We start from the raw sequence: 17930 nt of genomic DNA on the forward strand, positions 1-17930 counted from the left end.
CCCAAATAATGACACCAGTAACTTGTATCCCATACCCTCACTATACCCAGTAACTTGTATCCCAGACCCCACATGCACCAGTAACTTGTATCCCAGACCCTCTTACAAACATGACTTGTATCCCAGGACCCTCACATACATCCAGTAACTTGTATCCCAGACCCCAATATGACACCAGTAACTTGTTCCCAGACCCTAATACACCAGTAAATTTTTTACCAGACCCTCACATACACCAGTAATTTTTTCCCAGACCCTCACATACACCAGTAAAATTGTATCCCAGACCCCAATACACCAGTAAATTGTTCCCAGACCCTCACATTCCCCCTAATTGTTCCCAGACCCTCCCTAACACCAGAACTTGTACCCCGACCCTCAATACACCCGTAACTTGTATCCCAGACCCACATATAAACCCCGACCCTTACAAAACTTTTAAAAGTAGTATACAAGACCCCAAACCCCAGTAACCCTTTTTATCCCCGACCCTCACATACACCAAATTTTCCAAACTTTACTCACCCGTAACTTTTATCCCCCCCCTCAAAAACACCGTAAACCCAAAAAACCCAAAAATTACCCAAACCCCCCCAAAACCCAAATTTTCCCGTCCCAGACCCCCACATACACCAGTGACTTGTATCCCAGACCCCATATACCTAGTCACTTGTATTACAACAGTGACTTGTATACAAGACCCCCACCATGACTTGTATCTCGGTCCCCAGTATAACAGTGATTTGTTTATCCCAGACCCCCACAATACACCAGTGACTTGTATCCCACCAGACCCCCCACATACACCAGTGACTTGTATCCCAGACCCTCATATTTTTATACCATGTAACTTGTATCCCAGACCCTCATATACACCAGTAATTTGTATCCCAGACCCCCACATACACCAGTGACTTTGTATCCCAGACCCCACATACACCTACAGTGACTTGTATCCCAGACCCCCACCTATACACCAGTGACACTTGTTATCCCAGACCCTCACATACACCAGTCGGACTTGTATCCCAGACCCCCACATTACACCAGTAACTTTGTATCCCAGACCAGGACTCACATACACCAGTGATTTGTATCCCAGACCCCTACATACACCAGTGACTTGTATCCTAGACACCCACATACACCAGTGACTTGTATCCCAGACCCCAATATACACCAGTCATGTGTATCCCAGACGCCCACATACAGCAGTGATTTGTATCCCAGACCCCCACATACACCAGTGATTTGTATCCCAGACCCCCACATACACCAGTGACTTGTATCCAAGACCCCCACATACACCAGTGATTTGTATCCCAGACCCCAACATACACCAGTGATTTGTATCCCAGACCCCCACATACACCAGTGACTTGTATCCCAGACCCCAATATACACCAGTGACTTGTATCCCAGACCCCCACATACACCAGTGATTTGTATCTAAGACCCCCACATACACCAGTGATTTGTATCCCAGACCCCCACATACACCAGTAACTTGTAGATCCCAGTTCAGACCCTCACATACACCAGTGACTTGTATCCCAGACCCTCACATACACCAGTAACTTGTATCCCAGACCCTCACATACACCAGTAACTTGTATCCCAGACCCTCACATACACTCAGTAACTTGTATCCCAGACCCTCATATACACCAGTAACTTGTATCCCAGACCCTCACATACATCGGTAACTGTGTATCCCAGACCCTCATATACACCAGTAACTTGTATCCCAGACCCTCACATACATCGTAACTTGTATCCCAGACCCTCATATACACCAGTAACTTGTATCCCAGACCCTCACATACATCAGTAACTTGTATCCCAGACCCTCATATACACCAGTAACTTGTATCCCAGACCCTCACATACACCAGTAACTTGTATCCCAGACCCTCATATACACCAGTAACTTGTATCCCAGACCCTCACATACACCAGTAACTTGTATCCCAGACCCTCACATACACCAGTGACTTGTATCCCAGACCCCCACATACACCAGTGACTTGTATCCCAGACCCCCACATACACCAGTAACTTGTATCCCAGACCCTCACATACACCAGTGACTTGTATCCCAGACCCCAATATACACCAGTGACTTGTATCCTAGACACATACATACACCAGAGACGAACGCAGACCCCAATATACAACAGTCATGTGTATCCCAGACGCCCACATACAGCAGTGATTTGTATCTAAGACCCCCACATACACCAGTGATTTGTATCCCAGACCCCCACATACATCAGTAACTTGTATCCCAGACCCTCACATACACCAGTAACTTGTATCCCAGACCCTCACATACACCAGTAACTTGTATCCCAGACCCTCATATACACCAGTAACTTGTATCCCAGACCCTCACATACACCAGTAACTTGTATCCCAGACCCTCACATACACCAGTAACTTGTATCCCAGACCCTCACATACACCAGTAACTTGTATCCCAGACCCTCACATACACCAGTAACTTGTATCCCAGACCCTCACCTATACACCAGTAACTTGTATCCCAGACCCTCACATACACCAGTAACTTGTATCCCAGACCCTCACATACATCAGTAACTTGTATCCAAGACTCCCACATACACCAGTAACTTGTATCGAAGACTCCCACATACAACAATGATTTGTACACAAGACCCCTAAATACACCATTGACTTGTATTCCAGACCTTGTGTGTCCCAGACTCCCCACATACAACAGTGATGTGTATCCCAGACCCCCACATAAAACAGTGACTTGTATCCGAGACACCTTCATACACCAGTGATTTGTTTCGCACCCCCACATACACCAGTGCCTTGTAGCCCAGACCCCCCACATTCATAGGAAAGCTATGACTTGGACTTGAAATTTTTCAGGAGAATCCTTGTTAAAACATTCTCTGTGAAGATAATCAAATAACAATTATAATCCTCGCAGTCTCCTACGTTGCGAGTTAGACTACAGGATTTGATATTTCTTTCAAGTTCTTACACAATCAGGGCTTTTTTGTAACATATCACAAGGTTTAAGTGGGATAAACAAGTAAACATGGTATTATACGATCATAAGCTTGTGTTCTGAAACTGTTCCTGGTAAATTCAGATTTGTGTTACTATGTTACACCGTTTACCATAATAATACTATATACGGATATCTTCCCAAACCACAAGACGTTATAATGATTTTGTTGTTGTCTATGCCGTAACGATACACTAAATGGAGGTATATTTTGCAACTTTACCATAAATGGAGATCTATGCTGTAACTATACCCTAAATGTAGGTCTATATAGTGGATGGAGCTCTATATTGTTTACAAAGAAGTAGTAATGTAAGAAAATATATTGACTTTGTAAACAAGATCACTGCAGCGTAAAATAAGTTTAATATGAAACCTCCCGTAAGAATAACATTGACCTCGAACTGTGAAAACGAATTACTTCCTTTTAAACAATATTTAAAGCAACCTGCCTGCAGGTTCATGCTAAAATATGATAAACAAGATCAACAAGGAAAGGCGGCGTTCAATGAACGCGACCCCCATATGACCCAGCAACAAGAACCAGTGGCAAGGAGCCCAAACAAAAACAGGACAGGGCACAAGACAGAGCACGGACAGGTTAATCACTAAATGATAAATAATTTGTAACTGATTAGGAATTCAAAGAAAAAAATGATTGAATAATAGGCCCACAAAGTCAAAGGGCACAGGGGAAGAGGACAGGAGACCGGGGGAAGGGGGGGGGGGTAATCAAGGAAAAATCCATTTTTTTTTAAATTGTACTTAAAAGTAAAACATTGCGAAGTGAACAGCGAAAATGATTTAGATATTGCAATTCAAGTGTAATACCAAAAAATGCCTTTACCGCTTTAGTAACTAGAAGAAATATGATGATGAATATTGCAAAATCATTACTTGAATCCTTAATTATCAGTTTACTTTTCTTGTGTATATTTTTCCTGATTGGATAACTGTTGTAAGATTTAAAAGACAAATGGAGGATAATTAAATTTTTTTGTCTATAAATACAGGATTTATTTTCATCGAGTGGTGTGAACTAAATATTCCATGAGTGGTGGTAGCCACGAGCGAATATGACAATTTCCATATCACAAGATGAAAATAAATCCTGTATTTATAGAAAAAATATAGAAAATGTTTCTCAATATTTCATTAATTTTATATAAGTATATAATACATTGATATATATTAACTGTTAATATTTATCGTTTATTTTGATCTTTTTAGCTAGAGAAACGTGCACATTATAAACAAAGAACTGCATAGTCTTTTTATAACATAAAAGTAAATTGCATTTTTTAGTCTAAGTTTCATGCTTACGCACGTTCACCGACTTTACAGCTATTACCCCTGGTCATTGGGCTACTGGTATCTATCTATCAATCTCCCTGGGGAGTCTTTTAACTCCGCTTAGTGCAGCCGACACTTTGGCGCAACGGATTTATACCACCCTCGCAGGTACCCATTTACACCTGGGTGAAGTGAAGCAATCGCAGGTAAATTTCTTGCTCAAGGAAATTAGCAGTGCCCCTAGTGGGGTTCGAACCCGGGACCTCTCGATCCCTAAGCGCGCGTCCTACCACTGGACTATTGCTCCTGTAACATACACTATTTTATTCATCAAAATTTTGGCAAGTATATTTATCTTAACAATATCATTATAAGCGGACAATTAATCTGCCCTCATAATGTTAGAAATACCTTTGCTAGTGATCGTATGCCTTTAACGCAGCAATAGAATACCATTAACCAAACAAGAAGTAGTATTATAGCGTTCCGTCCAACCACTGGTCCGAGGTCATCTAACCCGTCAGACTTGTGAACGCCGAGCACAAACCTTGAAAAAAAAAAACATGGATTGAACTAAATAATGATTGCAATATTTATACCGTTACAGTAGGTGGCAATACTTATTTTACAACATTTTTCAGCAACACTAATTTTACAATAGTTGTCAGCAATACTTATACATGTAAATCGTAACAGTTGTCAGCAATACTTATTTTACAACAGTAGTTGCAATACTTATTTTACACCAGTAGTTAACAATACATTGTACTTATTTTACAACAGTAGTCGGCAATACTTATTTTACACCAGTAGTCGACAATACTTATTTTACACCAGTAGTCGGCCATTTATTTTACACTAGTTGTCGGCAATACATGTATTTATTTTACACCAGTAGTCGGCAATACCTATTTTACAACAGTAGTCGACAATACTTATTTTACACCAATTGTCGGCAATATCTATTTTACAACAGTAGTCGGCAATACTTATTTTACACTAGTTGTCGGCAATACATGTATTTATTTTACACCAGTAGTCGGCAATACCTATTTTACAACAGTAGTAGGCAAAACGTATTTTACACCAGTAGTCGGCAATACTTATTTTACACCAGTAGTCGACAATACTTATTTTACACCAATTGTCGACAATACTTATTTTACAACAGTAGTCGGCAATACTTATTTTACACTAGTTGTCGGCAATACATGTATTTATTTTACACCAGAAGTCGGCAATACCTATTTTACAACAGTAGTCGACATTACTTATTTTACACCAATTGTCGGCAATACTTATTTTACAACAGTAGTCGGCGATACTTTTTTTACACCAGTAGTCGACAATACTTATTTTACACCAGTAGTCGGCAATACTTATTTTACACCAGTAGTCGACAATACTTATTTTACACCAGTAGTCGACAATACTCATATTACAACAGTAGTCGGCAATATTTATTTTACACCAGTAGTCGGCAATACTTATTTTACACCAGTAGTCGACAATACTTATTTTACACTAGTTGTCGGCAATACATGTATTTATTTTACAACAGTAGCCGGCGATACTTATTTTACACCAATTGTCGGAAATACTTATTTTACACCAGTAGTCGACAATACTTATTTTACACTAGTTGTCGGCAATACATGTATCTATTTTACAACAGTAGTCGACAATACTTATTTTACAACAGAAGTCGGCGATACTTATTTTTCACCAGTATATATCTATGTCAGGTAGAATATAATGTCCAAGCAACCGTATGTGCTAATTTATTTCTTTTAATTTGATGAACATGTACTTCATAAATATATATCGGTCCTATTCGAAGTGGTCACCCCCCTCCCCGCCATAGATTTGCACAATTCACGTATTTTTTTTTAACAATTCCTAAATTATTTCAACAATCCTGCGTTACGGAATATACGTATACGGCGCTAAATCTTAAATGCACGCGTTTCTCGATTTCACATTTTTTCTTCAAAGGGGTCCCCCACACTTGAGTGTGTTCATACATAGTGTAATCATACATAGTGCAATTAACTTACACAAGCAATTTGAGCAAAATTATTAGGGCAAATATTTTATATAGAGTCCAAATTGCTTGTGTAAGTTAATTACACTAGCAATGAACACATCCAAGTGTGTCGGAACCCTTTGATTTTCTTATGAATACATAACAATAAAAGAAAAACAGGTCGGTGTCTATTTTCAGACCTGTTAAAGCGATCGTAAGTGATTTACTACAAGAGTTTTTAAGCTTTTAACAAAATAGCCAGTAAGTTTTAGTAATCTTTAAGATAACATGCTGTGAAACATTTCTGGATTTTTTTATTTGAATTATCAAAGTTTAAAGAAGTGAAACAGAGATTTTGTCTTCTTTAATGTATACTCGAACTAAAAATAAATGAAATAGCAACACAATTTATATTATTAAGATAAAAGTAATTCTCTATAAACAATGAAGCAACACTCCTTAATTCGTACCTGTTCCAGTATTCTTCTTCTGGTGATTTATACATTTTTTCACACGACTTATACAGTGCCCTGAAGTCACCAAACAAAACTGGATCGACAGTAATATTTTGCATGTTTTTTATTTTCTGCATGCAAGAAACATCCAGGTAATTTTGTAGTATTCCTATTTTCTTACTGTCATAACTTATTTCGTCATAATTTGGAAAAGGCTCGTTCCTACAGTTTTGAGTTGCCCAAGGCTTTTGGCATTGTTGCCATGGTAACGTACCGCCAATGTTCACAAGAGACACCAGCATGTAGTAAAATGAATACATAACGATGACGATATAGTTTATATTCGTCATGAAAATATTGAAAATAATTGCCCATCCAACACCCTTGAAAATTGGACAAAATTTCCACACAGTAATCGGTCCTTCAGATGAAAACTGACCCATGAACATTTCGAGAAACAAAATTGGGAACGAGCACAACACAACTGTCAAAACATATGGAATGAAAAATGCCCCACCGCCGTGGATGTAACATTTGTAGGGGAACCGCCAAATATTTCCCAACCCAACAGTGTATCCAAACGACGTGAACAAATACTCGAGTTTTCCTCCCCATTGCATACGTTCTCTATCCATTCTGTAAACGCATGTGCTTTAAATGTACATAAAATAACAATGTATGTCTTGAAAGCTTAGCCAAAAAAACTACACTGAAGTCACGTTAAAAATATTTAAATGGAAATAGTGTACATTCAAACAATTATTCCTGTATATGTGATGTAAATATAACTCCACTCAGTCAACACTTTCTTCATAATAATGGTAAATTAAATAGTAGAATAACGCTCGACTTTTATATACCCGACAATAGCTAAGTTTTAAGTGTTAACAGTTACGCTTCGTTTAATGAATTTTACCATTGATCACGTCTAAAATGTAACGTTTAAACAAGTGAATAGTTAACTAAGATAATAATAAAATAATAATAAAATGATAATAAAATTAAAATAAAAACAAAAGTCTGATCAAATCTGAAGACATTTACATGTACACAACTATGTATACATGAAACTATAAACTGGGTAAAATGTAATTGTAAAAAAAAAATCAAATGATTATCGATCAGTGAAGCTTGAAGCGTCAAATACGAGGCCAGTCTGTGTATCATGAATTACTATGAAATAAAGATTAATGAATTTAGAAATGTAATTGGGTTTGTTATTAGATTTTACAATACATATTTCCTGAAGCATCCGAGTATCAGGCTTCAATTATAACACATAAATCAGGTTAAACTAGGGGACATTTGTTGGTTACCGACAGCAAAATCTATCAATTCTGTTAGTATTAATAGGTAGCTTTTACGCATAAAGAAAATAGGATTTAGAGATGTTAAAGGCGTCAACAGACGGTAGGATTTTGCAGTAAAGCCCCAATTAAAACAAAGATATACAAGCAATAAACTGTGTAAAGGTTACTATTTCTTGAATTCATACAACACAATACTAGATTTACAGGATAGGACATGTTCTGTCTCTTAATTATAAGTATTTAATACTTGTTGTAAAGACCTCCCACGATGACAGATAATTTCCCAATTATCCTGTAATAATGAAAGTCCAGAACAATTTGGGCTAAAATGTAAACATAGTATTAAGATACACAAGTGTACGGCACATTTATATTTTATATAGTAAACGGGTGCTGAATAGTAATTTTGTTCTTGATGATCAAGGGGTGATTATTTTATGGTAATTTGACCATTATTGGCATGGCAAATGTGCCGTACGCCTGTGGTAAGATGGGGTTGAAAAACTCTTCAGGAAACCCAAAGTTGTGGTATGTTCGAATCCCAAATTATTCAGAAAAGGATTATGTCACGGTATTGACTTGTTCACTAATGAGGGGAGATAGTTTGTAAGCTACCGGATAGCTCAGTCAGTACAGCTGCTGTACGGTATTTTGAGGTTCGAGTCTCATTCATGCTTCACATTAATCTCGCCCTGTGGAAGTTAGAGACATTTTTTTTAATTGACGTGTTTCAGTCATTACTCATGGAGAAAAATATCTTTTTTAGTAAAATATGTAAGGGATCGATTGGGGGACTTTTTTATGGAAAACCTGATTATTCCTTCAATGCACAATTATGCACAATTACGATCTAAATGCAAGTGTTGCAGGCATATATATTGCTTTGAAAAATGTACATGTCTCCAATTAGTGTTGTACAACTAACTTGGCTGCTGCTCATGGACATCGGAAACTCTGAAATGATTTGAATTTATTTTAGATTAATATCATGGCTATGTTTAGTGAGGTATTGAGTGTTATAATACCGAGGTCAGAAATAGCACCAAAGAGTGTAAGTCTCCGATAATCATAGAAGGGACAATAAAATAAAACGTATTTGATTACAACTCGCCAGGAGGCCACAATAACAACTTCGTGAAAGGACATTGTTTTTTTTAAGAAACCTACATTCTGTTTTGAGCCGTAAGTGAATGTCTTGCCATTTTCTTTCACCTAAAAATAAAATTTGGGGACTTTTTTGTTACCTTTAAGTTGCGTTTTAAAATAAGACAACTATTTTGAGTTTTGAACTTTCCTCGAGTTTGAGTTCCATCTTTCAAAGTAGATGGCAAAAATTCATCATGGTAAAGAGAAGTTCTTGTGCGTATTGTTTGCATATTTCGTAAACAGTACCTGGACGTTACTCCAATTGAACTGATGGTGGGACTTACACGGTCTCGGGAACGTGGCCGCAGTTTGTGGTTTATGTTTCCTGTTACTGCATATTAAACTGTTTCTCCTATATATATAAATATCGTTTCGTGCTACTTAAAAAATGGCCAAATCTGACGGTATAATAATTTCTCATTTTGTATAACAAAATACCTTTGTGTTTGAGAGATAAAAGTTTAGTTGCACCTAAAACTATTCGAGTTAATTAACGGTTGCCTGATCTTCTGTTCTTGTTATACAGTTTACTGTAACTATGTTATTTGGCTTATGTCGGTTATAAAGCTATTTTTGTGCGGTTACTAGTATACAGCAAATTTAGATTTTCAAAGTCAGTAATTTTGTCTTTTGAAGGTTACATTGATTAAGTGTCGATCAACCGATTTCGCTACAACTGCTGAGAAAGAAGCTTTAAATATTTGTGGCTAAAATATCATTACATATGTATACGCTACATACTGTATAACAGGAAGCTTTTTAACGATTGGTTTATATTTTGGTAATCTAATCAACCATGTAGTCGAGTTTTAAGGCCACAGTTTAATAAATCATTTGCATTTACAGGGACGTGTCTAGACTCATTTTGGGGGTGCGCACAATAGATATAGAGATCAGGGGCATGCTTACCTGGAAATATTACACTTCGAATGCCGCAGATGAATTGGGAGGGTATCTATCATATAAAGTCAATTGAAAAAATCGTTAAAATACGAATAGATCACGCACTTTTCCTTGTATTGTAATGCGCTTTTCGATAATTATGGGTAATGAAAGACTACCATCAATCATTTTTAACGTTAAAAAGTGACCCTGATAATTTTCCTATATTAAGATTTAAATTTTAAATATTCGACTTCAACAAGAGGTTAAAATATTGATTAAATCAGCTTTCACGCTGAATGCTTAAACTTAATTATGTTATACATGTTTAAAGTAAAACTTGACAGGGAGAAATTCAATATAAAATTAGGAAGTAGATATCAATTCTGAGTGCATTGTTGTAGAGTAATGCACGGTTTGAGTTCAAATGCGTAGTAATATAATCACGAAGGCCGATAGGCCTGAGTGAATAATTACAAAGCATTTGAACGAAAAACGTGCATTATTATACAATAATGCACGAAGAATTAATATCTATTTCCATTCTAACACGTCGAGAAAAAATATAATTATAATTTTAAAGTTGGAGTTTTGGTGGTAAACTTTGTTTTCGCCTCAGAGTTCCCAATAGAAACGTTCTTTAAAGGCTGTTCCAGTGGGTTGAAAAAAACTGCCGTTAAATCTACCGTGTGTAGTAACATTTTGAGAATAACGAATATTTGAAAACGTTGATACAATTTTGTTTGTTAATTTTATTCGACTCTATATTTTTTCAAGCGAAATATAAATTATAAAAGTGAAATAAATGTTAAACTTAAGTCGTTTGCGACATTAAAATAGCGTAGATTTGATTGCTATGCACGTGCTATTGGGGGCTACATTGTGACGTCACGTAAGTTTACAACACTTTAAACGTCTGTACAGCGTTAACGACTGAATTAAAGATATTGGTGTTCGGATTCATTTTCTTAGTTAGATCATTTCCTCTCATTCTAGATAGTTTTCACATCAAAATTCGGGAAAAAAATGTTTTTATTTATAAGATTTTTCAAACAAAATGGCGCCCTCAATGTGAAGATACACAGTGAGATAATAAGAACGGCGAGTGCATTGTTGTAGAATAATGCACGCTTGGGACCTTCTTTGTTTATATAGAAACATTTCCGATAGTGTTAGAAAGTAGAATTACGTCAATGTACTAAGTAAAATTATATAGACATACAAATATATATGTTGCACTTTTATGCCCCCCTTCGAAGAAGAGGGGTATATTGTTTTGCAAAATGTCGGTTTGTCGGTCTGTTTGTCAGTCGTCTGTCCATCGGTAGACCACATGGTTTCCGCTGATTATCTTTAACTATTTATCACAAAGTCTTTTTATTTCACATACAGATTGATTGGTCATAACTAGTACATGACCCCTATTGCTTTTGAGGTCACGAGCTCAAAGGTAAAGTTCACAGGGGCCTTAAATGTCAGAATTGTTTCCGCTTATTTTCTTGATTTCTATTTATCACAAAGTCTTCATATTTCACATATCGATTGGTCATAACAAGTACATGAACCCTATTGATTTTGTGGTCACTAGATCAAAGGTCACAGGGCCTAGAATGGTAGTATGATTTCTGCTGATTATCTTGGTTACTATTTACTAAAAAGTCTTCATATTTCACATATTGAGTGGTTATAATAAGTAGATGACTCCTATTGATTTTTGGTCACTAGTTCAAAGCTCAAGGTCACAGGGGCCTTAAATGTCAGAATGGTTTCCGCTCATTATCTTGAAAACTATCACAAAGTCTTCGTTATTTTTATTTTTTCCATAACTGAATACTTCCATGTACCTATTTATGGCAAGTTTTTTATAACAAAATAACCAATAATGTGAGGCATGGGCTAAAAAGGGGAGCATATGTGTCGTTCGACATTTCTTGTTTATTTATAAATATTGAAGAGATCAAAAATTGAAATAGTGCTTAAAGTTCTCAAAACACATAGGAGCTTAGAATGGTCTATCCCTTCCATACGAGCCCCGACATCCAACAGGGGGAAAAACCCTCCATATGAGCCCTGGCATTCTACAGGGGAAAAACTTCCATTTGAGCCAAGGCATCCTACAGGGAAAAAACTTCCATTTGAGCTCAGGTATCCTACAGGGACAAAAATTCCATTTGAGCTCAGGCATCCTACAGGGGAAAAACTTCCATAATTATGAGCCTACGCATCCTACAGGAGAAAAACTTCCATATGAGCCTAGGCATCCTTCAGGGGGAGCAACTATCATAAGATCCCTGGCATTCTACAGGAGAAAAACTTCTATATGAGCCTAGGCATCCTACAGGGACAAAACTTCCATATGAGCCTAGGCATCCTACAGGGACAAAACTTCCATAAGAGCCTAGGCATCCTACAGGGACAAAACGTCCATATGAGCATAGGCATCCTACAGGGACAAAACTTCCATATGAGCATAGGCATGCTACAGGGACAAAACTTCCATATGAGCCTAGGCCTCCTACAGGGGAAAAACTTCCATTTGAGCTCAGGCATTCTACAGGGACAAAACTTCCATTTGAGCTCAGGCATCCTACATTGACAAAACTTCCATTTGAGCTTAAGCATCCTACAGGGACAAAACTTCCATATGAGCCTAGGCATCCTAAAGGGGTAAGAACTTCAAACAGAGCCCAGGTATTCTATAGGGGAAACACTTTCATTTGATCCCAGGCAACCTACAGGGAAAAAACTTCCATAAGAGCCTAAGCATCCTAAAGGGGAAAGAACTTCAATCAGGGCCCAGGGGAAAAATAGGGGAAAAACTTTAGTAAGAGCCAAGGCATCCAACAGGGGTAAAAACTTCCATATGAGCCCAGGTATCCTACAGGGGGAGCAACTATCATAAGATCCCTGGCATTCTACATGGGAAAAACTTCTATATGAGCCCAGGTATCCTACAGGGGGAGCAACTATCATAAGATCCCTTGCATTCTACAGGGGAAAAACTTCCATATGAGCCTAGGCATCCTTAAGGGGAAAGAACTTCAATCAGGGCCCAGGTAATCTATAGGGGAAAAACATTAGTAAAAGCCCAGGTATCCTACATGGGAAAATTTCCATAAGAGCTCAGGCACCCTCAAGGGGGAAAACTTCCCTTAGAGCCCAGGCATAATACAGGGGAAACACGTCTATAAGAGCCAAGGCATCAAACAGGGGTAAAAACTTCCATATGAACCTAGGTATCCTACAGGGGGAGCAACTATCATAAGATCCCTGGCATTCTACAGGGGTAAAACTTCTATATGAGCCCAGGTATCCTACAGGGGGAGCAACAAGCATAAGATCCCTGGCATTCTACAGGGGAAAAACTTCTATATGACCCCAGGTATCCTACAGGGGGAGCAACTATCATAAGATCCCTGGCATTCTACAGGGGAAAAACTTCTATATGAGCCCAGGTATCCTACAGGGGGAGCAACTATCATAAGATCCCTGACATTCTACAGGGGAAAAACTTCTATATGAGCCCAGGTATCCTACAGGGGGAGCAACTTTCATAAGATCCCTGGCATTCTACAGGGGAAAAACTTTTATATGACCCCAGGTATCCTACAGGGGGAGCAACTATCATAAGATCCCTGGCATTTTACAGGGGAAAAACTTCTATATGACCCCAGGTATCCTACAGGGGGAGCAACTATCATAAGATCCCTGGCATTCTACAGGGGGAAAACTTCTATAAGAGCCCAGGCATCCTACAGGGGGAAAACTTCTATATGAGCCCTGGTATCCTACAGGGGGAGCAACTATCATAAGATCCCTGGCATTTTACAGGGCAAAAAAATTCCATAAGAGCCCATGTATCTTACAAGGGAAAACTTCTATATGAGCCCAGGTATCCTACAGGGGGAGCAAATATCATAAGATCCCTGGCATTCTACAGGGGAAAAACTTCCATAAGAGCGACGGCATCTTACAGGGGAAAAACTTCTATATGAGCCAAGGCATCCTACAGGGGAAAAACTTCCTTATGAGCCTAGGCATCCTACAGGGGAAAAACCTCTATATGAGCCTAGGCCTCCTACAGGGGAAAAGCTTTCATATTAGCCTAGGCATCCTACAGGGGAAAAACTTCCATATGAGCCAAAGCATCCTACAGGGTAAAAATTTCCATATGAGCCTAGGCATCCTACAGGAGATAAACTGCCATATGAGCCTAGGCATGCTACAGGGGAAAACTTCTATATGAGCCTAGGCATCCTACAGGAGAAAAACTTCTATAAGAGCCCAGGCATCCTACAGGGGAAAAACTTCTATATAAGCCTAGGCATCCTACAGGGGAAAAACATCCATATGAGCCTAGGCATCCTACAGGGGAAAAACTTCCATATGAGCCAAGGCATCCTAAAGGGGAAAAACTTCCATATGAGCCTTGGCATCCTACAGGAGAAAAACTTCCATATGAGACCAGGCATCCTACAGGGGAAAAATGTTTATAACAGCCCAGGCATCCTACATGGGAAAACATTCATATGAGCCTAGGCATCCTACAGGAGAAAAACTTCCATATGAGCCTAGGCATCCTACAGGGGAAAAACTCCAATATGAGCCTAGGCATCATACAGGAGAAAAACTTTCATATGAGCCTTGAGCCTAGGCATCATACAGGGGAAAAACTTCTATATGAGCCTAGGCATCCTACAAGTGAAAAACTTCTATATGAGCCCAGGCATCCTACAGGGGAAAAACTTCTATAAGAGCCCAGGCATCCTACAGAAGAAAACTTCTATAGGAGCCTAGGCATCCTAGAGGAGAAAACCTTCTATATGAGTCTAAGCATCCTACAAGAGAAAAACTTCTATATGAGCCCAGATATCCTACAAGGGAAAAACTTCTGTATGAGCCCAGGCATTCTGCAGGGGAAAACTTCTATATGAGCCTAGGCATCCTACAGGAGAAAAACTTCCATATGAGCCTAGGAATCCTACAGGGGAAAAACTTCCATATGAGGCTAGGCATCCTACAGGGGAAAAACTTCCATATGAGCCTAGGCATCCTACAGGGGAAAAACTTCCATATGAGCCAAGGCATCCTACAGGGGAAAAACTTCCATATGAGCCTAGGTATCCTACAGGAGAATAACTTCCATATGAGCCTAGGCATCCTACAGGGGTAAAACTTCTATATGAGCCTAGGCATCCTACAGGAGAAAAAATTCTATATAAGCCCAGGCATCCTATTGGGGAAAAACTTCTATAAGAGCCCAGGCATCCTACAGGAGCAACTATCATAAGATCCCTGGCATTCTACAGGAGAAAAACTTCCATAAGAGCCAAGGCATCCTACAGGAGAAAAACTTCCATATGAGTCCAGGCATCCTATAGGAGTAAAACTTCCATATGAGCCTAGGCATCCTTCAGGGGGAACATATATCATAAGATCCCTGGCATTCTACAGGAGAAAAACTTCCATAAGAGCCAAGGCATCATACAAGGGAAAAACTTCTATATGAGCCTAGGCATCCTACAGGAGAAATACTTCCATATGAGCCTAGGCATCTTTCAGGTCGAGCAACTATCATAAGATCCCTTGCATTCTACAGGGGAAAAACTCCATAAGAGCCAAGGCATCCTACAGGGGAAAAACTTACATAAGAACCTAGGCATCCTACAGGAGAAAAACTTCTATATGAGCCTTGGCATCCTACAGGGGAAAAACTTCCATATGAGCCTAGGCATCCTTAAGGAGAAAAACTTCCATATGAGCCTACGCATCCTTCAGGGGGAGCAACTATCATAAGATCCCTGGCATTCTACAGGAGAAAAACTTCCATTAGAGCCAAGGCATCCTGCCGGTCGAAACTTTCCATAAGAGCCAAGGCATCCTACAGGTAGAACAGGCATCCTACAGGGGAAAAAGTTCATCGACACCAGATCAGTCGTTAAGATTTGGTAAATTTTCAGTAAAAAATCTTAACATTTAAAATAAGTAATACGTCAAGTAATTCAATAAGCGTAAAACTGGTACCAGAAACAATTCGTCCAGATAACAGACGTTTAGGCTCGGTTTTATCGAGTCTTGTTTGAAAATATTTTTTTATATTCAATTTAACGTTCTATATCTTAGCAACAGGACATTTAATGTCTTATAATATTTTGTTAAGTGTGCTCATCAAATTCTTAGTATTTCTGTATACTATCCAATTTCACTTACAAGTGATCAGATTATTTGTGATAAATTACCAGATCAGCACTTTTACTTGAACCAACGGTCCTAAATATGGCAAGATTAAATATAATTTGATTGTTGTTTGATAAGTTACATTAAAAAAGAGGGCATACTGGTTTTTCATATTCTAAAAGATTGTGTATCGTGTTCCGTTAAGGCCAATGCGTTTTCTCTGAGAACGGAAAGCGCAAAACACGACAATATGATGCTGACAATACGACAGAACGATGGTGGCAAATTGACAGTACGACCTGTCGTGCTTCGCCATCGTACTATCGTATTGTCACCGTCGTACTGTCGCATTGTCATCATCGTACTGCCATGTTTCGCGTTTTTCGTTCTCAGAGAAAACGCGCTGGCCCTAACGGAACACCGTAATTGTGTCATTGTCGACGTACGACGATTAGGAAGTTAGTCAGAATAAAAATGATATTAGTTCACGTGCTGTTAAATGTATTACCGGCAGATCTGAAAAAGATACAAAAATACTATAAAAATGTCTTTTTGTATGTCAGCTAGCGTGTTTCTTAAATTTGTATGTGCGATGGGGTTGGTGTGGGAGGGTTGTGAGAAATTTTGAAGGTTTAAAATGGTGTAATAGTGCCGGTTAATATTAAAGTGTGGATAAAATTTAATCGAGCCCAACACTCAGTTGTGCTCTGGCTGGATAGTTACTGAGTATACAGAAATGGCCAAATTATAGACATACAGCACGGGAGCATATAGATAACTTTATACGGCACTATATACAAAATTCCGGAAATATAGTGATCCCTCGGAAGGTTAGATCCCTACCAAAAAAGGCTCTAAGTATATGTTAGTGTTCATCGGAGCTGTTCTAGAAACTTCGACGGGAGCGATAGCGTCAGGAGAATGTTTCTAATTTCTGTAGAACAGCTAAGGATAAATTTGACCTGTCGGCCAGTTCCCAAGACAACAAATACAGATATTCACGCAGTATATACACTTATTTGGTCGTCATGGCAATGATAACTGTACTAATTGATTGGAACAAAATAGTGAAAAACAAGTTCTGAACTAACTGAATTATATTAATCAAGTCGACCAATGAAAATGTAAATCGAATTCAAAAGAGCCAATCAACAGATTAGCGTTAAGAATAGAAGCCAAAATGGATGAATAAATTATTATGGAAGCTAACCATTATTTAAAGCAGCATGCCTCGAGATGAGCAAAAATATTTCAATAAATCAAATTTGTGAAAAATGTACTTACATTTTAGGAAAAGTAGAAAGATTCAAGATTCAAGTAATAATTACATGTTTTGAGCGATTAATGGTGATTTTTACTATATTTCTACTGCGTTACTAACGCAGTAAAAGTAATTTTTTCATATTTTTGGCCACTTCTTATAATTAACGTGGGTTGCAAGTGCCAATGATAACGTGTGAATTGCTTCATTTTGGTTGCTATACAATATTATACATTTAATTTCATTTTCAAAATTTTCATGAAAATAATCATAAATCTGGAGGCGTGCTGCTTTAAGAAGGCTACATTACTAAATAAGTACCAGTAATGTTAACATA

The 17930-nt window shown here is 38.3% G+C and overlaps 1 protein-coding gene across 1 annotated transcript in view; it reads right to left on the reverse strand.

Moving 5' to 3' along the window:
• The window catches only part of LOC132724079 (sodium-dependent proline transporter-like), a 32025-nt gene extending 24264 nt beyond the window's left edge, over nucleotides 1-7761 (reverse strand). Inside the window, exons 1-2 of the mRNA XM_060708891.1 lie at nucleotides 6833-7761; nucleotides 4748-4883 (exon numbers count right to left, since the gene is read on the reverse strand). Coding sequence (XP_060564874.1) covers nucleotides 4748-4883; nucleotides 6833-7452 — 756 coding nt within the window. The 5' untranslated portion in view covers nucleotides 7453-7761. The remainder of the gene's footprint in view (nucleotides 1-4747; nucleotides 4884-6832) is intronic.
• Nucleotides 7762-17930: the final 10169 nt, after the last annotated feature.

Source organism: Ruditapes philippinarum, unplaced genomic scaffold, assembly GCF_026571515.1.
Source record: "Ruditapes philippinarum isolate M1 unplaced genomic scaffold, ASM2657151v2 ctg690_1_1_1_1, whole genome shotgun sequence".
NCBI classification, from domain to species: Eukaryota; Metazoa; Mollusca; class Bivalvia; order Venerida; family Veneridae; genus Ruditapes; species Ruditapes philippinarum.